Source organism: Endocarpon pusillum, assembly GCF_000464535.1.
Source record: "Endocarpon pusillum Z07020 unplaced genomic scaffold scaffold2099, whole genome shotgun sequence".
Taxonomy (NCBI): Eukaryota; Fungi; Ascomycota; class Eurotiomycetes; order Verrucariales; family Verrucariaceae; genus Endocarpon; species Endocarpon pusillum.
Genome location: NW_006916137.1, coordinates 14,508 through 40,002, shown reverse-complemented (window position 1 = coordinate 40,002; position 25,495 = coordinate 14,508). Strand labels below are relative to the sequence as shown.

Genomic DNA, 25,495 nt, shown 5'->3' with positions numbered 1-25,495 from the left:
CTAAGGGCTCCACCCATTGGGCCACGGCTACGTAGTTAGTTATCGATATCGGCCCGAAGGCCCGCCGGTCCAGAGCGCGCCCAATACCAATGTGGGAACGCCGCCACTGGCGAGGATCGTGTCCCTATACGGAGTAACCTAGCTACTACGTATAACTGCTTGACATCTTGCTGGCACCGACTTAAGCAGTTCAACAAGACAGCCTTCAGGGACTGCATTCCAAGCAGCCATAATTCGCAGAGATCCACAGAAGCCGCACGAATCCCCTCGAATTCAGGAGAACGCGTAGAATCAAGAGCAACGCGTAGGATAGCGACAGTGAGGTCTGCTATAGCGACAGGGGGTTGGTAAGGAGGCCGATTTGTGAGAGTTTTACTAGCGCGAGCGAACAATAACTCATGACCCCCCTAGTACATATGACGTCTGCAACACGTTCTTCGTTTCACTCCAGCGCAGCGAGGTTGGGGGCCAGCCCGATCGTTATTGCCAATGTTATATCTAGTCGCATCTTCTCTCTGTTCCGCATCCAGCATTTGTTTCTGCCCGCGCTTTGAGCGATGGCTCCCTATGAAGCTGACCCCAGGTTTGACGCTTTCTCCATCATTCTCCCTTATACTGCAGACGCCGAATGGGCTGAGGAAGGCTGGGACATATCCGAAGGAGACACTACCGTGTTTCCACCGACAGCATCAAGCATTGATCCGGCAACTTCCACAGCACAGGGACCCGGACCAGCACTTATCTCAGACACGACAAGGGATGCGACACGGGAAAAATGTAAGTGAGCGATCACCCTGCTACTGGAAAGATATTCTAAGCAATTGGCTTCGCTTTAGTGCTCAGGATCCCTCAACTCATGAGATGGAAGACAGGTTCGGATCAAAGTTCCGATGCGCTGCATGAACTTCAGCATATACTCGAGGATTGCGGCGATTTTATTAGCATTGATATCGATAGGCTCCTCAGATATGCCATTGGCATTGGAAACCTGGAGATATGCAACTATCTGATCAAACACCACGCCGCCAACTCGAGGTCTAGAGATACCTGGGGCTTATCTCCCGTCATCTATGCTGGCGCCGCGCCCCGTAATAACATCGCAATTCTCAAATACCTAGCCAAGACCATGGGCACGGAGGCCTTCCGCAAAGAATTGGATCACCGAGATAGTTCTGGAAGCACCGCTATGCACTATGCGCTCTACCTGCGACCAGCACATGTATTGCACTTCTGCTATATGCAAGGTGGCGACACGGAATTCCGGAATAACGACGTCAACACCGACTGGAGATCAAGGATACCGGACGATGGGAATATGCTCATCGTTTTACTGTACACGAAGTTCCGGGCTCTTCTCGAAGTCCCACTATGCCTTTGTGGTGCCACTCTAGGAACCGAGAGACCCCGAAGGGGAGAATGTATGATTGTGAGACTTGACGATCCAGACTTCTCAGTTGAAGGAATGATGGGATTTTCAATGCAGTGGATTCATGTGCCCTTCACTAATGTATGATTGAACAGCCTGAACGTGCTAGAATGATGCTAATGATGGAAAGGCTGCGATGATATATGTGAGGTTTCACGCGCTCCTGTATCCAGATCTAACCATCCAATAGGCTATTCTATGCCGTATGATGATGGAATGTGAAGGTCGAAAACGGCCTCCACTCTATTGGATCCCTGAGAGTTTTCGAAGAGCCTCTGCCGTTTCTGGGGGTTCACACCTTAGCTATAGAATTCCCTCATGTCACAGTCAAACCATCAGTGAGACATGGTACTCAGACGAAATGGTCGTGGCGTCAGTGGTTGTAAGTGGTAGACAAGTCTCTTAACTCGTTCACTCCACTTAATAATTTCACTCGCAAAACAGTTCCCTTGTCTTGTGTTACAATCTACAGAACAGTTTGAAACGTCGAGAGAGCACTTATTGAAGCAACAAGAGTCCGCAGCAGGTGCCTGGCGTCAGATTGGCGCCTTCTTCCAGATCGAACGAACGTTGGATGAGACCTATTATCCTTCTCTCAATCGAGAGGCTCTGAATCACCGAAATGGAAAACAGGTCGTCACGAGAGAGTGCAAAGAGACTGCAGACGGAAAGGACGTATCTGGCGACATGAGACCTATCTTGATGGTGCCACAATTATGGATTTGGTTGGCCGGTAGCATGACTATCTCTGCATTCACGCCTCTTGGGAAGAATGCTGGGCGTGCCACGGGGCAAGAGGCACCCCAACCCCACGAGGGAGCAGCCCTCTGGAGTTCTCGTGGCCAAGATCAATACAGTCTATTTGGTGCAAGGTACCCAGAAGAGTTTGTTGCGGAGCTTTTGGCTGATCAAGTTCGTCGCTTTGGAAATGTGCAAGGCTCGGAAGAGTTTCAGTCTCCACTTGACATTTTTGAGCTTGGCGTTGTGCGAGTATTGTCCAGCGTGGCCAAATACATGGAAAACAATACTCTTACAAGTGAGGACATTGCGACGGAGATGGAACTTGTGGAAGCCATTGCCGACATCCGGGACGAACTAGCGATGGTGGGAGAGATTCTTCGCCAGCAGGACACAGTGTTGGATGGCTTCATCGCCCACATTAAACTGGTTGTATTGAGAAACCGGCAAGCAGCAGATGAAGATGTGGAGATACCGGAAGGGCTTGCAGATACGAAAGCCCAGATCAAAATATATCGCGATCGAGTCAGCAAAATCGACCGTGATGCTGAAAGAGTGGACAAGACCGTGCAGGACCGACTGAACCTTAAGCGAACTTTCGCTAGCATAAACGACGCACGCACCAGCATGAGCGATGCAAAGACAAGTTTACTCCTTGCCGTCGCAGTCATAGGCTTCACCGTCATTACGATCCTGTTCGCACCGCTTGCCTTCATGACTGCGCTCTTTGCCCTAGACATTGACGAATTAGCGAAGCACAAAACCGGCAATGGAGATGATGCTGTGTACACATCAGGATACATCGCTGGAACTTTCTGTACGCCGCACATTCTGAGCTTTATAGAATGATAGCTAATACTTCATCTAGTCGCTGCTGAAGTTACGACAATCATACTGACAGGCTTGATTGTGTGGTACTGTCTTCACAATAAAGATCGTCTTGCCGCATGGGCTGAGAAGCTTGCAAAAAAACCCGATGATGCAAGTACAACCACAGCAGGAATCATCAAGACATCGAATTCATCAGCAGCGCCACCCGTACTGAGCCCTACAACGAAGAAAACCCAAACGACGACCGCTCTCGCCAACGACCAAGCTGCAGCCTCGGCCAGATCTTCTGTGCTATCGCAGCGTCGCACGCGACCGGTAGATGCTACTGATGTGGAGGAGCGAGGTGAGGCAATTGTCATGGAGGGGAGGAAACCGGACATGAGCCATCTTAGCTAGGCCTTGCCAAAACGCAAAGAACGCGACAGGAAGCAGAACCAAGAAGAGCAGATTCATTATGATCTATATCAAGTTATAGATTGGGGTAGCCCACGGTTGGTGATTGCAGCATAATCTTTCTTGTAGCGAACCAGAAGCAAGCAGTTGCTTGCACAAGTTAAGATCTTGGAGATTCGAAAAACCACAAGAGCTTGAATGAAGAAGTACGTACGAAGTAGTGAGGTTGGGTTGAAGATTGATGAAGTTGATATACGGAGTACAGAGTACGGAGTATCACTGAACGTATCACTGGGAGTGTGATAAAGCAGCTGGCGCTTACCGCTTTGGGGATCCACCTTCACTATCGATAAGACGCGTACGTAGTAAACTGTAGCGCGAATTCTGTGTAGCTGTTTGCCGTGGTAGCCGACGTGCAAATACTCTGTTCAAGCTAAATAGGGTACGGAACGAAAAGGATGGCAGTTTCTCATCGTCAATGGCTTGCGGCGCAGGTACTGTCGGATCAACAGACCATCTCCTACCGCACGCTTGCTCGCGCTGCCAAAGTCCATGTCAATGCCGCGAAGCGCATGCTATACGACTTCCACGTCCACGAAAATGCAAAGAAGCCTGGTTCTGTGCACGCAACCTACCTGCTTGCTGGTACCAAGAAACTTGATCAAAAGCCTGCGGCACGCAATGGACAAAATGGGGATCACAATGAAGATGAACCTATACCATCAAGTCCCCCACCATTCACGAGCTCAATGCCCCAATCCTCACAGCAAGACCACGAGGCTGAGGAAGCAGAAATATCGTCCATCAGAACGATTACGCTGGTCAGAGAAGAGTCATTGAATGGTATGATCACCTTGCGTCTGCCTTCCAGTGTATACTGAGTCCTCAACAGCCGTCAAATCCTCGTATGAGACAATAACCTCAATACATATCTACTCTCTCTCCGCTTATCGCCTGCAAGATCTGCAAACTCTCTCAGACGTAGGCCGTCACCTTTACAACACGTATTTTGTGAAAGAAGACCCGCTTGAACACAATGCCATATACGGCGTCATCGGCAACAAGAATGTCAGGCGCAGGACACGTCGAGGACCACCCCCACCTTCTGTAGCATCGAAACCGACCATCAAGGCCGAGACCACCTCGAAAACAGCCTCGAACCCTGCCGCAAAGGTTATTACTACCCCCCAACCACCCGTCAAGAAAGAGGAGACGTCGCGTCCCAGCTCAGCAGGCAGCACAACAACGACCTCAACCACCACCAAACAACCCTCCCTCAAACGCGACACGTCCGACATCTTCAAAGCCTTCGCCAAGAGCAAGAATGCAGCAGCAAAACCAACACCAAATCTCTCCCGCAACGGGACCGGTTCATCGATTGGCAACTCCGAAGACAAAGACTCTAATCTTCCCAACACCACTGACGACGAAGGCGAATCCGAAGAAGAAGCCCTCTTCCTCGACACCAAGACCCGTGCTCCATCGAAAAAGCGAGCCAGCACCGGCAAAGCAGAACGAGAAGCCAAGCTCCGCAAGATGATGGACGACAGCGACGAGGAGATGGAAGATGCGCAACTGATCGACCCAGAGCAAGCCGGATACGGGAAGGGCGATCAGCCCAAGAAAGACGGGAAATCACAAAAGGCAGCCATCTTGACGCAGGGAGCTGGCCAAGAAGACACCAGTTCCAACGAAGCCGAAGGCGTAAACTGGTCAGACTCGGAATCCGAACAAAGGCCACCGGACAGGAAAGAAAAAGCAAGAGCAGAAGCAGAAGCCGAAGCCGAAGTCGAAGTGGACCCCACAGGTAAACCGTCCGCCCCTCCCAAACGCCGCCGCGGCAAGCGGAAAGTCATGAAGAAGAAGACCATGAAAGACGAGGAGGGCTACCTCGTCACGCGCGAGGAAGCGGTCTGGGAGTCTTTCTCCGAGGATGAACCGGCTTCCCTGCCGGCTGCGAAGACGAAGATGAAGCCCGCTGCTGGATCGCAGTCGCAATCGCAATCGCAATCGCAGGGGAAAGGCGGAGCCAAAGGTGGCGGTGCGGCGGCGGAGAGGGGGAAGCAGAAGGGAGGAGGGGGAAATATCATGAAGTTCTTTGGTAAGAAATAAGCGGCATGCCAAAGCGGCGCTTTGAATTTCCCTGGGTTCAGGCAGGGCAGCGCGTAGTAGTAGTGATGATATCGTATCAGTACGACGAGCTTGCCAGCGCGTGGTTTCATGATGTTGTGGCTATTTTCTCGCCCCATCTGCTCTATCTCGAGCCGCTGCAGAGCCAACTAACTCGAGCCCTCCCTTACATAGCAACGCCGTAGCCACTTGGAAAAGCAGAACTCAACTCCCCTCCCCAACCTTGTACGGCCTATCCTCCGTAAAAATGATCCCGGGCCTCGTCTCCGCCACCCACAGAATCGTCTGCGCAAACACGCTATTCGCCCAGGCAAACCAGCTCCGCGTCATGTCCTCCCATCCACTGTCCACATCCACACTCTCATTAACCAGCCCCATCAAACTCACATTCTTCACGCTTTCAAGACACCACTTGATCTCTTCCTCGTCCTGGCTCGTCATGGCCTGCACCAGCACGCTCATGGGCCACGCATTGCGCAACCCGATATGCGGGCCGCCGATGCCCTTGAATGCCGACCCGCTGAGGAAATAGGGGTTTCCTTGGGACGAGAGGATCATGCGGCGGGTGTTTTGGTAGATTTCGTCGGAGGGGTCGAGGAAGCCGAGGAGGGGCAGCGAGAGGAGGGAGGGGATGTTGGCGTCGTCCATGAAGAGGTGGGAGCCGTAGCCGTCGACTTCGAAGGCGAAGACTTTGCCGAAAGTGGGGTGTTCGATCACGGCGTGGTCGTAGATGGCTCTGGAGATTGTTTCGGATCTTTGGAGGAGGGCTTGTGAGATGGATGTCATTCTTTCGTTGTTGCTGCCTAGGACGCTCTCCAGGAGCTGGGAGGTGCGTTTGAGCTCCACGGCCATCATGGCGTTGCCTGGGATGAAGAAGCCGAAGATGGTGGCGTCGTCCGAGGGGCGGAAGGCGGAGCGGATGAGTCCTGTGCCGTGCGCAAGTGGATTGCCGATGCCGTTGAGATTCAATGTCTCAGTGCCTGTCCAAGCATGGCGGGTGAACTTATACTCATTTGGTACGAATTTCTTAGAGTCCGCGTCGAAAGTCCCTTGTGCCTGTCGGTCGAGTACTGCTAGCAAGGTCTCCAATGCTAGATACCACCTTTTGGTGAGGAAAGCACTCGAGCCGGTGGACTTATAATATTGGTTGCTGAGAGACAGAAACGCAGCCAATGAGTCTATCTCATACTTGCATTCGAAGACGATTGAGGGCTCATAGACTGGGTGCACAATGTCATCTGTCCCCATGTGTGTAGGTTTGAGGCGACTCGGAGATGGAGGTTGAAAGGCATTGCAGTATGGTGATTCGATCACGAACTCCGCTTGAGTGTTGATGGCGCCCAAAATCAAATTGGAAAGCTCTGGAGAGGTCTTCGCAAGCGCTTGATACTGTGCCAGCTGGTTGGTAGAATCCCGCAACCATTCGGCATTGATGTCGCCAGTAACTATAAAAGACTGTGCGCCTTCCCATTTCCCTAGGTCCCGCACGAGCTTGGTCTTTGAGGCATGGGTATTGACGCCATCCACGTGCCACCGAACTGTTGTATCAACGGTGTTAGGGAAGGCGTTTTCAAATATTCGAGCAAGGTCTGGATCGCGCATTCGACTCGTCACTTCTTTGATCACCCGATCAACCGCCGGAGACGAGAAGGTCCGGCAGTAGGCATGAGGTCGCTGGAAGGGTAGGGCCAACGGGCCTTCACTGTATGGTCGGCTTTGTGATGGTCAATGATATATTTGTGCTGGATGACGAGGATCAACTTTACTGCTTGTGGCTTGCATATTGTGCATACTCGGGGCAGGCGCCCACGAATGTCTCTGGATTGATGTCTTGAGGAACATCATGAGCTGGCCCTGGCTGAGCAAGATCAATGTCCTCTGCCGGAGGAGCGGCACTGCCTTCAAGAATTGCGAAGCCCAAGCCCAGCAGCAGCCAATTGTTCACGCATGACAAGCGCATTGCCCTGCTTGCTATCGCCTAGGAGAGGTTATCGATGACATCTGAAAGCAAACAAGTTGATAGAGCTTCTGTCCGAATGTGTTAGAACTCTTCACCGAGTCAGGTGAACCCTCCTGGGTCCAACTATTATGATGCATGGATGGAGTCTCACGAGTCGTACGGGGAGCTGCAGCGTGCTCCCATCTCGGTCAACATGGAAGGTCAGCCGATTCTACGCCAAGCACGGATAGGGGTCACCTTGGCATCCATCTTCCGAGAGAGCTTGAAGGTGACCATTTAGAGTACCTTGAGCGACGATCTTCTGGTTTAATTAGCCACAAAGCAAGGAGTCAACGCTAATCACGGTAAAATCGGCTGATTGCTGGTACTCCAAGTCCTTCCAGCGCATGGGTAAAAGAACCCGATTATCGTACGACTTCATGGTGGCATTGCTCGAGGGACATCGGGTGTTGAATCAGTGCATACGTTGTGCGACGCTCAATTCTCGCGCTGATCTTCCCTTTTCTTCACCCGAAGCGAGGCCTGTGTTCCTCAGAGGTAGGTTCTGAGATGTTCAACTTTGGCTGGAGGCCCGCTATGTTGACCCTAGTTGGCCTTCAGAGTTCTATTCTTCGCGCACACGAACACGAAGCTTTGCTTGTATGTGGGCGGCAAGTTTTGGGAACTGCGACCTTGATGCTTGTGTATAGCAATGATACTTATAAAGGGCTTCTGATGACAAGTTGACAATATAGCACAGAACAACATTTATACTGCTCCTGGCAGAGAGACAAGCTACGACAGCTGGCTTTCTCTGTATTATCGCATGCACGTCAATAAGATGCTACCTCGGAGACGCAATTGGCCGCCCTAGGCTCCGGTAGCTGCTCTCCCTGACTTTGAGGCAGTCTGACAAATGTGACAAATGTAACAAATGGCCTCTCCTGTCTCTGACAAATTTGGTGTATAGCGTCCCGGCCACAAATACTGCAGCGCAGCTCATAAAAATAGGGTACTTGAACTGTGCTGGACGAGCAAAAACAATCGTGGATGCATACGAGCAGAGCTCAAAGAAATTTTGAAATGATGCTTCCATGGAAGAAAAAGAGCCACGCCGATCAGCTTCCACTTCCTTCGGACATTCAGTCGTTAGTTTACAACAGGTAAGGATCTGAGACATACACACCTCTTGAACAATAGTCTGGACACAAAGGTCAAATACCCAGAGTCCAAGCCGGCTTCCTATCACACCAGCGATAAGCCCTGAAGCAGCAATAAATGGCTGCCGAACCACCAAGAACAGTGTAACGGCCGTAGCGATGCAGAATATTTGCCAGCTGGTTGACCACAGGCCTGCACGGATCACGCCGACCCTCATCATGAGTATAGGTCCTAGCCAAGTAGCAGAGATTTCCACTGCCACCGAAAAGGTTCTGATGATGCCTATCTGTGTTGAACTGTACCCAACGGACAAGAGATATGTAACCATTTGTCCAGCAAAGGAAAGTACGGTCAGATAGAGGACGCTGAGAGCCATTGATGGTAGAATGTCCCGATGACGAAAGTACAATATGAAGTTCGATGAGTTGCGGCGGGTGCGCGCCTCAGAGTTGCTCTGAGGTTGGTCTGTTGCCATAGTTGAGACTTGCGGTTCTGCACTTTCTCTGGAGCCTTCATTACCAGGGAAATGAAGAGCAGGTACCCTGTGATATACCTAGAGTAGGTGCAACAACATTAGCAAAGAGTCTGACAGCTTGTCGATGTCGAGTCACCTGAGCTATCGCCAAATACTCGACTCCTACAGAGACCACACTAAGCCCAAGCGTAGCCAGAATCGCAATACGGGTAGACAATCCGTCAAGCAGAGATATCGCAAGTGGGCCGATTAGCTTGCACAACAGGTCTATCCGGCGCATTTGAGAATTAAGGACTGCAAAAAGTGAAGGCTCGTTAGTCTCCATCTTTATACGTCTTCTCTGAGAAAGGCCGAAGAAGATGACCCTTGCATACCATGAAGGGTAGACTCATTTGTTCCACTTCCAGCAATCACAACGACCTGTATAGCAGCAATCAGCCAATGGGTAGACTTATAGTGGAAAATCTCACCCAATCCCGCTCCACCGCTAGCGTGGTCATAATTGAGCCCAGCTTCTCAATACAAGTCAGAAGAGCAAGAATGACTAACAGGAGAGTCTTGGGGACCATTGAGATGCCAGGAAACACTAACAATGTCCATAATCCGGTGCAGGAGAGTGCCACGGAAATTCGCTGGCACACTGCGAGCGCCTGATCTGTTAGAGTTACATATCCTAGGGCGAACATTCCTTGATGGACTTGCCGATTGAACCTCTCACCACCTTCAGTCGGTCATTGACGTCGATATATCTTCCAACCTTTGATGAGAGCAAAATGGCTGAAGCAGCGCGCACAACAGCGTAAACAGACACCGGCAACAGTGTGCCAGGAAATATTTCCGCAATGAAGAGGACAGCACCAAATTCGAAGACTCTGGAGTTCCAAGTAGACAGAAAATGAGAGATATAAAGTCGCAGAGTTATCCCACTCACAACCTTAGCCGGTGGTGATATAGCACTTGCGGACCTTTCAGGCTCTTGTGTAGAAGCACCCTCGTCTTCCAGAAGTTGGTCGAGCTCGATATCACCAACCCGGTCCATTGCATAGTGGCCAAGTTCTGATGACTGTTCCTCAGTCGGAAAACGTGAAGAGCTCATTGTATAGGTCTGCAGGAACCCCACACGTATGCCCTCGCTGATAGCAGTCGTGCTAAAGCTGAGCCATGAACAGTCTGAATTTGCAGACAATTTCAGCTGTACAGAAACCGTATTTTAGAAAATTCGTCATGGTGTTGCTGGTTACGTAGTGTTGAGCCGCTAGCGGACATCCCTCGCTCCAAAAAGAGGGCGTCAGAGTTTCCCTCGTATGTAACGGCTTAGATCTGTCAAGTAATATTTACATATCAGTATCATTCTATCGCATCTTTTCTAAAATTTCTAGTCTTTCATACTTTGCTTCTTCGTAAACACACCCTCACTCTATTCTCACGACTGAATCGTTTAATCAGCCTCTAGCCTGCCCAAGATACTCCTCCGAAATCCTTCAACCAGGGCACCACATTTGCACACAGCATGCGTTGCGGCTTACACTACCGCGTTGTGCCATGACGTCTCTTGCCCCTGACTTGAAGTAAGGAAAAAACACCAAAGAATCCTTACGCTTGCACTAATTACCCGATTTTGGTACATGGCGAGAAGTGGGCAGAGCGACAGCAGCTTCACCGATTCACAGGTCTGTGCCATTTGGTGCCTATACCAGATCAACATGTCACTTCTGCCGTGCAAGAGAAATTCTGAAATTCTGACGGACCAACCGTGGATTGTGTTGCAGCACTTCATCCTGTTCCTTCACAGCTTTGATCTAATGCCCTCGAGCCTGAACTTCACATCTTTTAGAACTTTTGTGGTCGGTTTCCAATCGTCAAATTGCCTAAGCAGCTCATTCGCCTCATCACGAAGATCAGATTTCACAAAATCCTCCTCAAGAATACCCCTTACAGCCCAAGGCAGTATGTATGGGTTCGAGGAGGGAGTTGAGTTCGGTTTCTGCGATAGTGGCGCGCCCACGATAGTATTTGTCTCCAAAGCGAACTCGACAGCAAGATCATACACGTTGCTGTCTTCATATATGCGAGAATGGCCTTCACCGGTGTAGAGGCTGCCTGCAAGCGGACCGCTTAGCTCTCGTATGAGACCATGGTCATGAACACTGAGGTTTCGCAATTTCAAAGCAAAACCCACTAAGTGAACCAAGAAGTTCGGGGCGTGTATACGGCCATCCACAAAAACAGCCCGGTAGATATGAGGATGCGAAATGGGCGCAAAGGTCGATGATTCCAGAGATACCAGTTGATCATCGATACTACCAACATAGAGCACATGAACGCCGAACCTAAGCACAGTTTCAACCGCTGTGAGATAGTCCTTTGAAACGGTGCTGGCGCTATTCGAAAATTCGAACAGCTCCCCAGCTGATCCGCTAATCCAGCGCGACTTATAATCAGGGAAAGGCCCAAGGCTCACTCCTGCCATTGCACAAATGCCTATTTTGGCCGAGTTGACGCAACCGAAGTCGATCAGCTTAGCGATGAGCTCCAGAGCGACTGGTACACCCTGACTGTGACAAGCGACCATGACGAAGTCTGCCTTCCTTATCTCATCGATCCAATTCAGAAGCAATTTCCAGAGCAGATCTACTCGTTCAGCAATCCTGCCTTCACCTTCAAGCGCCGCTGTCTTGACCTCACAGGAGTAACCTCGGTTTTCGGTCCACTTTCTGATTGCCTTCGCCGCCATGTCAGCGAACTTGATCGAAGTGCCGGTCGGCTGTCCTAACACAGTGCGAATAAGTGGAGCTGGAAAATAGCCATGTACACCGATCGCTAGAGCGCTCCTCAATCTGGGCACTTCTTTGATCTTATGCAAATGTTTATCCTCTGAAGGTCTATTGTAGTTGAACAACCGGCTTAGCAGCTGAAGCAGACTTGGTGTTTCCTGCAATATAAAAGTTTCGTTGAACGAGGGGAGAAGAAGATTTGGTATTGCGCTTTGCAATTGTTTTGATGCTTTGACCTCTGCACCCGGTAGCTTGGCTGACATTGGAGTGACTGTGCCATCTTTTTGAGCCTCTGAAGTATTTTGCATCGAGTTCGCCTGCCCCGTGTCTTTTACTTGAAGTGCAGATAGGTCTGCTGATTTCGATGTCTTACGACCGGTGGCGACTGGCGTTTGGGACTCTTTTGATATATTTGCCGACTTGGGCCGTTCAAGACTTATAGATGCCCTCCTTGGCCGCTTCTGCGATGGTGTGTCCGAGACCGCTATTTCACCAACATGAGGCTCATTGGGGGTTCTCGATGCGTCATCTGCTTTGCGGTCTCGTGACCAGAACACCCAGCCTGAGGATTTTGCACCATCTTCTTGCAGTGTTGGGGGCGCTGATGATTTGGTTGGTAGAATTTGAGAGTCAGACACCGAAAAGTCATTTGCGCTCGTTTCCACCGCCGCCAAATCTCTGTCAGCATTCTGATCGCTAGGGTCCATTTTGTCCTGCATTTCCTTGGAAGTGCTTGGCTCCTCTTTGGCAGAGCCCCCACTCCACATCTGAAGCCAGCTACGTTTTGAAGGCGTTGGCATGGGATCGCCAGGCACGGGAGGAAGTGCTTTGATATTCGCATCTAACGTCTGCGAACACGACGACGATAGCTCTTCGGGTGGCAGCGGTGGGTTAGGGCTCCTCAAGCTCGGCGGTGCAGAACTTGAGGCCTGCTCCGGCTGTCCATTTGTTCTGGATAACCAGCCGAGCCAGCCCGGACCTCCATTTGCCTGGATAGAAGTTGGATTTTCCTCGGGCTCTGAAGCCTCTTTACCCTTAGAATCGTTAGGCTGCGGAGGATCTGGAGTCTTAGGGTTTTTTGGGTGTATCTCTTCGTTGCCACCCCGCTTGAATCGAGAATTTTGTGAACCATCAATCTCCGCTTGCTCTTCAACTACTGTATTAGGCTTTGATGTCGCTGGAGACGAGATGGAACCCCTCGAGGTTGCATTGACCCTCGTCGTCGTAGCGTCGGCTGGGGGGGACCGGCTTGAGGTCGCTTTCCCCAGCGTCAACTGCAGAGAAGGCGTTCGTTTGGTCTTTGGTTTGGCGGGTCGTTTGACAGATGGAACGACTTCTGAGGCAGTATTGCTGGCAGAAGATATACTTTCACGAGCATTCTGGGTAATGGGCGCGGTTTTGCGGGGCCAGGTCCTGTTGTACCAACTCTATGACCATGTCAGCCGAATCAGCAGGTGAAGTAATTGCCAAACATACGGATCGTTTAGTTTTCTCAGGAGAATTTGCGACTACACTTGTCTCTGGTGTTGCTATTGACCCAGTCTGGGAAGGTTCTTCGAGGGATATAGAGTTCTGTGCGCCGTCAAGGTTTGGTGTAGAATGCTCTTGCGAATCATTTGGTGCCATATAGATCTGTGAGATTTATGCATATGTAACAGTGCTGATCACATCCAGATGTAATGTTGAACATACAAGTCGTCATATGCGCCGTTCCTTGTTCCAAACCTGATGTTGATCAGACGGACGCTGCAGAGCCTCAATCTTGGCTCGGAGACGTGGCTGCAGGCTTCCCCACAATCTGTGGCGCATGTAGACATATTTTCCGCAAAAAAATTCGAGAATTGAATGTTCAAAAGCAACGCCGTGTGAGATCTTCCGGGCAAGTCTTCAATGCACCACACGAAGATTGCTGAGTTGCCGTAGGCCTTCACCATAGGGTCATATACGGGTCGGTCCTAGCGGCGCCTACACACAATGGCAATCCAGAAGAAGCATGGTAAAGGCCGTCTCGATAAATGGTACAAACTAGCCAAAGAGAAGGGCTATAGAGCTAGAGCAGCGTTCAAACTTATACAGCTGAACAAGAAGTATGGGTTTCTGGAGAAGAGTAAAGTCCTCCTGGATCTATGCGCTGCACCTGGATCATGGTGTCAAGTCGCTGCAGAGGTAATGCCCACTCAGAGTATTATCGTGGGAGTGGATCTTGCGCCTATAAAGCCCATACCTCGAGCAATTACCTTCCAGAGCGACATCACATCTGACAAATGCCGGGCTACCATCCGGCAACATCTGAAGACCTGGAAGGCCGACACCGTACTACACGATGGAGCTCCCAATGTTGGCGTGGCATGGGTGCAGGATGCATATTCCCAAGCAGAATTGGTTCTACAGGCTTTGAAACTGGCAACTAACTTCCTCATTGAAGGTGGAACGTTTGTTACCAAAGTGTTCAGGTCAAAAGACTACAACGCGTTGATGTGGGTATTTAAGAAATTGTTTACAAACGTTGAGGCTACCAAGCCACCATCATCCAGGAATGTTTCTGCCGAAATCTTCGTTGTCTGTCGTGGGTTCAAGGCACCAAAGCATATGGATCCCAAGTTTTTGGACCCTCGACACGTTTTTGCAGATGTAGAAGAGGCTACTCCCAATAACGAAGCAAAGGTGTTCAATCCAGAGAAGAAAAAACGAAAGCGAGAGGGTTATGAAGAAGGAGAATACACTCAGCATAAAGAGACATCTGCTACCGAGTTCATTCACACGACCGACCCAATTGCCATCTTAGGCTCCGTGAACACGCTGAGCTTTGAACAAGGACCAAATGGGGACCTGGCACTAGCGACGTTAGAACGGCTTCCGGAGACAACAGAAGAGATACGTACGTGCTGTTCGGATCTGAAGGTCCTAGGCCGCAAAGAGTTTCGGAATCTGCTTAGGTGGAGGTTGAAAGTGCGGGAGAAGTTTGGGCTGTCAGCCAAGAATAAGAAACAGGAACCCGAGGAAGGAGAAGAGGTTGCGGAAGTAGAATCCATGGACGAAGAAATGAAGATCCAGGAAGAACTTCAGAGACTCCGAGACCAAGAGAGCTCAAAGAAGAAGAAAGAACGTCGCAAAGAGAATGAGCGCAAGCAGAAGGAGCTGGTGCGCCTGCAAATGCATATGACTACACCGCATGACATTGGATTGGAGCAGGAGGGACCGAATGGCGACGGCGCCATGTTCAACCTCAAATCCGCTGATAAAGCCGAGTCGATCACTAAAGTTGCATCTGGAAAAATGGATGTTGCGGACGAAGAATCTGAAACCTCAGAAGATTCCGAATCAGACCTTGACTCCAACGAAGACGGAGATAGGCTTGACAGGGAGCTTGACACACTCTACGAGAATTATCAGCAACGGAAGGAAGACAATGACGCAAAGCAACGAGCAAAGAGAGCACGGAAGCAGAAAGAGACAGATGACTTCAAAGGCTTTTCTGGCTCGGAGGCTGAAGATGCGTCTGATAACGACGCCGATGCTGAGATGGTATTGCCGCTGCGCCCAGCTACTGCTGCAGAGGCCTTGTCAAATAGAGCTTCCATGTTCTTTGATCAGGACATTTTTCAAGACCTAGGCATCGCCGATGTGGTTGGAGATGATGACAGTGCGATAGAAATGAACGATGAAGAAGACGATCGTAAGAACGAAGCACTAGCACATGAACACGAAAACTCCATAAAGGAAAAGCCTAATGTCGCTATTAACACTAGCAAAGCAACGCACGCGAGCGTCGAGTCAGCCTCGGCCTCTAGTTTTAATAAACCAGCAAAAGATACAAAGCAGACAAAAAATGCTCAAAATCCATCATCGAATGGCGATGACAGCAAAATCGAGCAAGTTACCGCATCCGAAAATGACGACCCTAGAACGAAAAATGGCCAGCTAGACATCGACATCATAACCGCCGAAGCCATGGCCCTCGCACAAAGCATCGCCACCGGTGAGAAAACCAGCGCTGACCTCACCGACGACGGCTTCAATAAATATGCCTTCCGCGACGTCGACGGCCTGCCGGATTGGTTCCTCGACGACGAAGGCAAGCACAGCAAGCCCCAGCGGCCCATTACCGCCGCCGCGGCATCCGCGATCCGCGAGAAGCTCCGTGCGTTGAACGCTCGACCCATCAAAAAGGTACGCGAGGCGCGAAGTCGGAAGAAGTTCAAGGCGGCGCAGAAGCTGGAGAGGTTGAGGAAAAAGAGCGCATTGCTTCTTGATGAGGAGGGGATGACGGAGAAGGACAAGGCGTCTACGATCGCGAAATTGATGAGTAAGGCGGGTAAGAAGAAGCCGAAGCCGAAGGTTAAGCTTGTTGTGGCGACAGGCGGGAACAGGGGGATTTCGGGGAGGCCGAGGGGCGTCAAGGGGAAGTATAAGATTGTGGATAGGAGGTTGAAGAAGGATGTGAGGGCAGAAAAGAGACTGGCTAAGAAGAAGAAGTAGTCGCTGCAATTGATCTGCCGTTTTCACGCGTTCAAAATTAATGTCCAGTCCTTCCTGGAGTTGATTGCCTAGAATTGCTGCTTCCTAGATCGCCACCAAGCCACAAACGGCAATTTCCATTCTGGTCTTCTGAGCCCGGCATTGAAGACGTCGAAATCACACTTTTGTAATCTGTCCAACCACAGTTGTGTTGACACAGCTGGTCCCATGACGATACCAAAACCTTGTTCGTATTCCTTCCTTCTCGTATCACTACTCAGTCGTACACCGGTATGATTACCATAATCGTGTCCTTCGTCATGTTCATGCTCGTACTCATGATCAACATCTTCATAGCCTTGAACACTTCTCAGCATGCTTCGTGCTGTGATGAGATGATCTGAAGCTCGAGTTGCAACTTCGAAGACTGCGTCCTTTAATCCCGGTGCATTACCGCCCTGCCGGTAGATGTCCTCTTCGCGCACCCCGGACTTGGCCATGATATTGAGCGGAAGAGTGATGGCCCCACGGCGAGAACCTGGAGGCGGAACTCCAAGGCCACTGCTAGCACTAGGGTGATGACTGGGAGGCAGTGGGAAGGCTAGAATCGGGAGGCCACGCAGAACGGCGCATATGCCAGCAGCTTTGCCAATATGGGAAGCGATATGATCCATGGTGATAGAGTTGAGAGGGTAAGCGCTCAGCGTCAGGTACAAGAGCGTCGAATATGTATTCTCAGCGTATGCTTCAAGATCGTTGAGATTGGTGTATGGAGGATTAGCCAGATACTTTTCCCGAGTATTGATGACGCGCAAAAACCACGACTTGTTTAATCTATAGTGCTCCAGAACGGAGGCCAAGAGGATGGCGACAGGTTCAGCCGGCGGCTGAGCGTCAAAAGAGGAGTTGATGGTGTCTCTCCAGAATTGCATTCGAAAAGCACCAATGGTTGGGTTTGAGACGAGATCCGCTATTCGTGCTACTTCAATGTTGAAGGCACGTATGGCCAGATATGCTGAAAGCATGTGCGGTGGTATGAACCTTTGCAGTGTATAGGAGGGCGAATCATATTTTCTAAGGTCTGTCAGCTGGTCGAAAAAGACAAGACCTCACCCACGTCGCGTTCGCAAACTGTCTCCATATTGGCAACCACAAGATCGATAGGACTCGAGGAGACGATGGAACAAAATAAATGGACTTGGCATACCTTACCAACTGCGAACAGTATTCTCGGGCAGATTTCACATCCTTCGGACGGTCGTTCACCGGCGAACGTTTTTGCGAGGTGGACGAAAAAGCTCGACGTGCTCGAAGGAAATAGGTCCGTGCTTCGAGAGAGCTTCGTCTGGCTTTGCATTTGGAGGACATGGCAAGGCCACTATAAGCCACATCCGGAGCCAGTAAAGATGGGAACAGCTTCGTCATCTTTGAAACAGCAATTCGGAATCTATGTCAAACTGCTTAGACAAGGACGAGATTTGCGGTTCCACTTATGGCAGAATTGAACGTGTTTTGAGCACCCCTTCCTCGCAGACCGATGACGTTCTTCGTTTCTTTGAATGGTGCAAAGGAGAAAGGCAGAATTGGTTGCTCAGCAGCACATACATCCTTGAGCCGACGAAGTTGGTATATCCGACAGATCTTCATGGGCATACAGTACTTGTGGAATCTGTTTAGACTTTTGATCACGTGCCGACGCGACACGCGAGAAAGCTCATCGGGAATCTACGCATCTAATTCCGTACGCATCTAGCATCTACGCATCTGGTACCGTGCTGCCTCTACAACCAAGCCACCAGCCAACCTCCACGATGAGTGCTCCGGACCTAGAGCATCGACCTGTCAAGAAGAGGCGCTTCTTCGTGGACGATCCAGATGATGTCTCGCCTCAGGATGCACCCAACATACCCTCTGCCGCTAGCTCCAGTAGACCCTCGTCGTCGACCTCCACGATCAACCCCTCAAAGTCAAGCGAGACCGATGCGACAGATTCAGGACCGCTTGGGCCGACTGATCTTTCCGCCAGATTCGACGTAAAGACCTTTGCAGCTTTTATAGGTGAAGATGTTCCCATCGACAAGCTACAGAAAATCCGTCATGCGGCTGGAGACGATATGGAGCGAGCCATAAACATGTACTTAGACGGCTCATGGAAGGTTGCTGCCTCCTCCGTCGAGACGGTGCGAAAGGTTGATCCTACCGCTGGTCAACCTTCCGTAGGCGTGTCCGATTCCGGAGGTTCGAACTCAGCTGAAAGACGGAAGAGCTCTCCCCATCGGCTGCAACCCGGCGAGTCCCCCGTTTCAGCAGCACTGAAAGTGATGCCAAAGGAGCGTTACGTAGGAGCATTTGGCGTGGGTGCATGGTCTACCAAGAGTGGCACGGGATTGATTTCCCATGGCGAGAAGGTCCGTATCGAAAGGTCAAAAATAGCACCAAAGACGAAACTTGGAAGAGGAGGAAAGGTTATACAAGTCATTCCAAGAACTCAGAAGTCGGACGTTGTGACTAGGTTTACAAATTCCCGAGGACAAGAGGTTGGTCGGCTGCCGGAGGAGACAGCGAAATGGGTCTCCACCCTGCTCGATCAGAAGCTTTGCAGACTAGAAGGCGCTTGTGTCTATGCACCTGATAGGCTTCGGGTGAATGACACGATCTACTTACAGCTGAGATGTTATTTCCTACGAACAGCCTTTGAGGGTGGGGCGTTTTTGCGGCCAAACAATGACAACAGAGCCACGGGAATATTTGAGGAAAAGGAAAGCCGTGAGGAAAAGGATCTGCGACTGCGGCAGGTCGCACTGGTCAAACTCTTTGATGAGATCAACCTTCACCCAACAACCACGAACGAGATGATGTCGAGGCATAAAAAGGATGGAATACTCAAGGCGGCGGAAATGGCGGAGCAGTACGACAAGGAAAAGCCAAAGAAATCCAGAGAAGACGGCGCCTCATCCCCGCCATCAGAAGACGAGGATGGCCAAGAGCTTGAGGAAGATCAATTGAATACACTCTATCAAAAAGCACAGTCCTTTGATTTCAGCATGCCAGAAGCTGAGCCTGCTGACACTTTTGCCTTGAGCTTGCGTAAATACCAAAAACAAGCATTGCATTGGATGTTAAGCAAAGAAAGGGACATAAAATCATCAAGGCATGATTCTATGCATCCCCTCTGGGAGGAATATCAATGGCCCAGCAAGGATGTCGACGACCAAGATCTCCCTACTGTGGAAGGTCAAGCCCAGTTCTACGTCAACCCTTACTCTGGCGAGATCAGTCTCGAGTTTCCCGTGCAGGACCAGAATTGCCTGGGTGGTATTTTGGCCGACGAAATGGGTTTGGGCAAGACGATCGAGATGTTTAGTCTGATACATTCTCATCGATCGGATGTCGCGATGGCTGCAAGTGGAGCAGCAATCACAAGTGTCAACAGCCTGCCACGACTCCCGCATACTTCGTCAGCTGTTGAGCCTGCTCCCTGCACTACCCTGGTTGTAGCTCCTATGTCGCTCTTAGCGCAGTGGGAAAGTGAAGCTAGTAAGGCATCGAAGGCAGGCTCTATGAAGAGTCTTGTCTACTACGGCAATGATAAAACAGCGAATCTGCAGAGCCTGTGCTGCACAGCCAATGCTGCCTCGGCACCCAGTGTGATCATAACAAGTTATGGCACTGTTCTTTCAGAATTTAACCAGGTCGCAGATCTGGCTGGCAATAGAGGCTCACATGGTGGCCTCTTCTCGGTTGAGTTCTTCCGCATCATACTCGACGAGGCTCACACAATCAAGAACCGGCAGTCCAAGACGGCAAAGGCTTGCTATGAGATTGAGGCAAAACACCGTTGGGTTTTGACGGGTACACCGATTGTCAATCGCTTAGAAGATCTCTTCAGTCTTGTCCGTTTCCTCAAAGTCGAGCCTTGGAGCAATTTTTCTTTTTGGAAGACTTTTATCACGGTCCCATTTGAGCAGAAAGAAATTGCTCGGGCCATTAATGTTGTGCAAACAGTACTTGAGCCATTAGTTCTGCGACGCACAAAGGACATGAAGACACCCGAAGGAGAGGCACTTGTGCCATTGCCTCCTCGTACAATTACTATTGAGGAGATTGAGCTGTCAAGGCCAGAAAGGGAAGTCTATGATTTCGTCTTCATGCGTGCGAAGCGCGCTTTCAACGCCTCGCTTGAGGCAGGTACTCTGCTGAAATCGTATACTACGATTTTCGCGCAGATTCTACGGCTTAGGCAATCTTGTTGTCATCCTGTCTTGACTCGAAATCAGGCTATTGTCGCAGACGAGGAAGATGCGGCAGCATGATATGGATTTGCAGGAGTTGATAGATCGTTTCACAGCTACAACGACATCAGCGGAAAGTGAGGGTGCTTGGACAACACAAGACTCAGCTCTGAATTTCACGACCCACGCTCTTCGCCAGATCCAGACCGAATCTTCTGGCGAATGTCCTATATGTGCTGAAGAACCAATGATTGATCCTGCGGTTACTGCTTGCTGGCATAGTGCATGCAAAAAGTGTCTGGAGGATTACATTGAGCATCAAACTGGTAAGGGCGAGAAACCAAGATGCTTCTCCTGTCGAGAGACAATCAACCCTCGTGATGTCTTTGAGGTCGTGCGTTACGGTTCTGCTCTGTCAGCAAGCGCATCGCCAGCATCTTCGACCTCATCAGATGACCTCTACACCTCCGCAACCCCGGTTGAGGATTCATCCGTATCAAAACCGCGCATTTCTCTCCGCCGTCTCAATCCTCTTTCACCCTCTGCCAGCACATCAGCCAAAATCGCCGCTCTAACCAAGCACCTTGTGGCACTTCCAAGCACCACAAAGTCAGTGGTCTTCTCACAATTCACATCCTTTCTCGACCTCATTGCCCCTCACCTCTCGCGTAACAATCTGACGCACCTCCGCTTCGATGGCTCCATGTCCCAGAAACAACGCGCACAAGTATTACGGGCATTCAACGCCGAAGACGCCTCGGCACCTCGAATCCTTCTCCTCAGCCTCCGTGCAGGCGGCGTGGGCCTGAACCTCACGGCAGCAAGCCGCGTCTTCATGATGGATCCATGGTGGAGCTTTGCCGTAGAAGCCCAGGCAATTGATCGTGTACATAGGATGGGACAAACCAACGAAGTTCATGTGACACGGTTTATCGTCCAGGAAAGTATTGAAGGAAGGATGTTGAGGGTTCAGGATCGGAAGATGGCAGTTGCGGGCAGCCTGGGGGTGGGTCAGTCTCAGGGTGAAGGGGGCGAGGAAGAGAAGAAGCGGAGGAGGATTGAAGAGTTGGAAATGCTGTTGGGCTGAGGGTACTAGTAGTTGGTCGGAGCGGAATCAGGATTATTGGGGGGGTTTGCCAGGCTTTTTCCTCTCGATTCACACAGCAAGCTCTGCTCCGAGAGCGTGGCCAACAATGAATAGTATCTTGCCTGCAACAAAGCTGTATCAAGAATATTCCATATAACCTTGTTCTTCACTTTTTGGTATTCGTATTCTATCGATCTCTCTCGTAGCCGTGCAGCAGGCTGTATTATGTGTCAACTCAACAGTAGCAGTACCGACAACGTAACTCCACTGGCGCCTTAGGTTAAGGAATGTGAAGAGGCGGTCTATCGGTCAAGAAGCTGCAGGCAGAAAAGGAGACAGCAAATCGAAAAGAAATCCTTGAGTTCTCTATGCCCACATCGCAACGCCGCTGCTGGGTTGTTCAAGCACCTGCAAACCCAGATTCATGTTCACGTAGCTCACAACCAGAGATATGTACTTCCAGTAGCCCCTACCTCTAAACACCGTAACCGACCCCATTTAACCACGATCGCTTGTTCCGCTATTTCTTCGACCTGAACTTATCCTTCAATCGATCCCTAAACCCACCACTCTTCTCCCCGTTGCCGCCCGTGTTTTTCCTCCCAAAATGGTGTCCCTGAGGCATACCCTCGGCGATGGATTTCCTGTGCGTGCCATCTGGCATCTCGCCGGGACTGATTTCGCGACCGAGACTGTCCTTTTTCTCGATGGACCCTGTTGAAGGACATCTTGTTAGCGAAACCCATAACGTAGGGAAAGAGAGGGATAAAACGTACTCGGTTCTCTCTCACCGGCCGTGACAGCTGCGCCGGGCGCCCAACCCGTGCCCTCAGAAGCACCGCCGTTTCTCCTCTTCTCTTCCTCCTCCATGGCCGCCTTCTTCAACCCCACATACCCCCCCGTATCATCCTCAGTCGCGCCTTTACTCTCCTTTTCAGCCTGCTCGTTCATCACCTCGGCCGCTTCGGCGATCGTACCTGTGAGCTCCCTTGAGCTCTTTGGCGGGTGGATTGTGTCACTTGCACCTCCGTCTTCCTTTTTGCCTAGACCGAAGAGTGCCGAGTGGGAGCTGGGTTTCACGGTACTGGTGGGTTGGGGATTGGATTCTGTGTCGTAGGAGGCGGTGTCATTGGGTAATTTTGTGGTGCTGGTGGGGTTTGAGGCGTCGTTGGATGCTACTGCGGCCTTTATCTCTGAGGGATTTGAGTGGTCCGGGTTGTTGGCGGGTGTAGTGTTTGAGGGTACAGAATCAGTCGCGCTTGTTGTATTGGTTATACCGCCAGTGATTTGAACTTGTTCGGGTTCGTTGCCGCGGTCGAAGGGAGCATCTGCGGTGCCTTTTCCTGGTGGGCCACCAGAGGGTGGTTCAACGCCAGATTCTGTTGGGACTTGCTCTGGAACATTGCCGGGATCGTAGGGGACGTCGGGTGTGCCTTTTCCTGGTGCGTCGCCGGTAGGAGGTTCAGTGCCGGATTGTGTAGCTGTGGCGTTTTCGCCGAAGACGGACTTCCTGGCCACGGTGGTTATGCTGCTGATTGTTTCCATGTTGAGAATCTATTAGGGCTTGGCGGACAATCAAAAATTATGAATGGAAGATGGAGGGCCAAGGTGGGATGTCGAGGGAATAAGGCAATAAGCTGTCGCTGGAGAAGCGCTACCCAGGTTCTCAACATGCGATGTAGGACATCAATTGAGCACCTATTTCAAACTGTGATCCAAGCGATCAAAGACTTCAATGCTACAGGCCTGATAACGAGGTGCTGTGCTTCAATGATAGCTGGTGTTCCGCGGGACAATGGTTACCGTTAAGAAGCGAATCCGGACATACGTCACAGTGCACATGATACGTTTAGCTGCTGACGCGATCTTTGCCTCAGAACACGTGAGGAAACGACTCAATTAGGGGCTAATTAGCTTGCCTAGTGTGTGACTGCAGTCTCCCTTTGCGCAGAGGCAGAATACGGAGGGGTACTCTACCTGCAGCCAGACGCTGATAGCGTACGCCACCAATACCTCGGGTGATAACAGTACAATAAATCTTGCTCATGACTGATCACGACGATTTGTATGTAAGTGTAATGCAAATAATTAAGAAGAATCCTGATAAAACAGAAATCGAGAATATCTAAAGTAATACTTGACTAAAATAACCACTTCTGATTGATTATGATCGATCATGATCAATTATGACGATTTGTAGTACGTTTGTATGCAAGATATTGCGCCAGGTGATTTTCTTCTCTAGATTTGTAATAAGATCTTTCTAGATGTTCATGCATGACCATGATGAGTCATGATTGATCCGAAGTAATTGTTTTCTCTTAACAACCTGTACGTAAATGCAGCATAGATTATTATGATCAATCATGAGCACTCAGAAGGACTTATCATAAAGTTTTCAAGTACGAAGATAATAGACACCTAAATATGAACTAATGCACACTATCAGTAATAAGGGCCAGGCTGCGGGTCGAGTACACCGCTGCTTTGGCAGGCTGAGCATGAGAACTATCGGCCTGCCCCACGATGCCTACACTTCCCGCTATTCTCTTCACAACTGGCAGCACAAACTGTAAGACCTCGTACCATGCATGTCACGGTTATGCTATCTACTTTCAGAGCTCGGCCACTTTTGTGGAGTATCTTTGGAATGATTTAACCGTCGAGCATGAACTTCTTTAGGCAGTGTGTGCCTGAAGAAGAGTCCTGGTCGGCTTGATAGCCCCGTTTTCGGTTTTCAATTACTGTTCACAGTTGGACATAATGTCTGGTGCTGAGGTATTCGGCATAGCGGCAGCCGTCTTGCGAATGGCCGACATGGGTACAAGAGTGTCAGTCAAACTCTTGGGCTTTGCACGCATGGTTGAAGGAACCACTGAAAATTTTAATCTCATTTCTAAAAAGATCGCTGCAACGGGAGCTCTCCTTTAGCAACTAAATTCAGTGTATCCAGTCAAATCAAATTAGTCAAATCAAATCAAATGCTTGGCAATCAAATCAAATCACGTTCGTCAAACCCATCAAATTACCTCTTGGCAGAAAAGTTGTATATTTTGGCATATTTTGGCATATTTGGCATATTTTTGTTAGAAAAATAAAAGGTCTTGGCGGACTCCTTTTCTGAGATGGAAATTCTCGACAGTTGTCCTAACAAAATTATTGCTAACAAGATTTGACTAGTTTGCCAAATGAATCAAGTGAACTAAATCGGCGCTAAATTTGGTTCATTTGATTTGATGGATACCCTGAGCAACTTAGCCAGCAGCTCGACAAAACTATCACGCACGGCTCCGATGACGGAATTTCGTGGATTCTGCGAATGAATAGTGCGAGAATGTAAAAAGATTTTTAAGAGTATCAACAAACCATCGATAGAAAGTCAGGCAACAAGGTCATATTGAGCTTAGAGCAGGAATCCATCATAGTTCCCTGGGTTCCGAAATTGTTGCACTTCGGGTGAACGTCAAAGAAGCTCAAGAGTTGTTCTGTTTGTATCATTCAGGACCTCCTTATAATAAGCTGAGCAGTTGAGGGATGGAGAAAGGCTTCCAGTGCTAAAGGAACAACAAGACCTCCTAAAAGCTCTGGGCAACGAGAAGCTTGCCAAAATGAGCAGAGATACCAACCCTTGATGAAGCCGTCACGGAAAGGTAGGCCAGTGGACCCATATCGTTCTCAGCAGATATGGGACTTGCCCAACTGCCGAATGTGCATGTACCGTTTGGAACTCACTCTGAGCATTGTCATTGCAGTGTGTCCATCAAATCAATTAGATTGGTCAATTGAATCAAATCAAATGCTTGGCGAATCTGATCAAATCGCTGCTTTCGTCAAAGCAAATCGGCCTCCGT

The 25,495-nt window shown here is 50.1% G+C and overlaps 8 protein-coding genes across 8 annotated transcripts; 3 read left to right on the top strand and 5 right to left on the bottom strand.

Moving 5' to 3' along the window:
* Positions 1 to 557: 557 nt before the first annotated feature.
* EPUS_08733 (uncharacterized protein) lies at positions 558 to 5,500 on the top strand (the record flags this gene model as incomplete). Its single annotated transcript, XM_007803258.1, has 8 exons — positions 558 to 777; positions 837 to 1,507; positions 1,557 to 1,571; positions 1,617 to 1,808; positions 1,871 to 2,981; positions 3,033 to 3,338; positions 3,830 to 4,231; positions 4,281 to 5,500. The coding sequence occupies 8 exons, from the start codon at positions 558 to 560 to the stop codon at positions 5,498 to 5,500; spliced, it is 4,137 nt and encodes a 1,378-aa protein (XP_007801449.1).
* Positions 5,501 to 5,722: 222 nt separating this feature from the next.
* EPUS_08732 (uncharacterized protein) lies at positions 5,723 to 9,593 on the bottom strand (the record flags this gene model as incomplete). The annotated part of the gene is made up of 6 exons (XM_007803257.1): positions 5,723 to 7,232; positions 7,285 to 7,496; positions 8,644 to 9,171; positions 9,230 to 9,387; positions 9,468 to 9,513; positions 9,564 to 9,593. The coding sequence occupies 6 exons, from the start codon at positions 9,591 to 9,593 to the stop codon at positions 5,723 to 5,725; spliced, it is 2,484 nt and encodes an 827-aa protein (XP_007801448.1).
* A 173-nt stretch (positions 9,594 to 9,766) lies between these two features.
* EPUS_08731 (uncharacterized protein) lies at positions 9,767 to 10,189 on the bottom strand (the record flags this gene model as incomplete). The annotated part of the gene is made up of 1 exon (XM_007803256.1): positions 9,767 to 10,189. One exon carries the CDS (start codon positions 10,187 to 10,189, stop codon positions 9,767 to 9,769), a length of 423 nt encoding a protein of 140 aa, XP_007801447.1.
* A 690-nt stretch (positions 10,190 to 10,879) lies between these two features.
* EPUS_08730 (uncharacterized protein) lies at positions 10,880 to 13,493 on the bottom strand (the record flags this gene model as incomplete). The annotated part of the gene is made up of 2 exons (XM_007803255.1): positions 10,880 to 13,294; positions 13,344 to 13,493. 2 exons carry the CDS (start codon positions 13,491 to 13,493, stop codon positions 10,880 to 10,882), a joined length of 2,565 nt encoding a protein of 854 aa, XP_007801446.1.
* Positions 13,494 to 13,841: 348 nt separating this feature from the next.
* EPUS_08729 (AdoMet-dependent rRNA methyltransferase spb1) lies at positions 13,842 to 16,346 on the top strand (the record flags this gene model as incomplete). The annotated part of the gene is made up of 1 exon (XM_007803254.1): positions 13,842 to 16,346. The coding sequence occupies one exon, from the start codon at positions 13,842 to 13,844 to the stop codon at positions 16,344 to 16,346; it is 2,505 nt and encodes an 834-aa protein (XP_007801445.1).
* Positions 16,347 to 16,414: 68 nt separating this feature from the next.
* EPUS_08728 (uncharacterized protein) lies at positions 16,415 to 17,750 on the bottom strand (the record flags this gene model as incomplete). The annotated part of the gene is made up of 2 exons (XM_007803253.1): positions 16,415 to 17,399; positions 17,533 to 17,750. The coding sequence occupies 2 exons, from the start codon at positions 17,748 to 17,750 to the stop codon at positions 16,415 to 16,417; spliced, it is 1,203 nt and encodes a 400-aa protein (XP_007801444.1).
* A 386-nt stretch (positions 17,751 to 18,136) lies between these two features.
* On the top strand, positions 18,137 to 21,644 carry EPUS_08727 (DNA repair protein rad5; the record flags this gene model as incomplete). Its single annotated transcript, XM_007803252.1, has 2 exons — positions 18,137 to 20,529; positions 20,603 to 21,644. 2 exons carry the CDS (start codon positions 18,137 to 18,139, stop codon positions 21,642 to 21,644), a joined length of 3,435 nt encoding a protein of 1,144 aa, XP_007801443.1.
* A 520-nt stretch (positions 21,645 to 22,164) lies between these two features.
* EPUS_08726 (uncharacterized protein) lies at positions 22,165 to 23,189 on the bottom strand (the record flags this gene model as incomplete). Its single annotated transcript, XM_007803251.1, has 2 exons — positions 22,165 to 22,358; positions 22,421 to 23,189. The coding sequence occupies 2 exons, from the start codon at positions 23,187 to 23,189 to the stop codon at positions 22,165 to 22,167; spliced, it is 963 nt and encodes a 320-aa protein (XP_007801442.1).
* Positions 23,190 to 25,495: the final 2,306 nt, after the last annotated feature.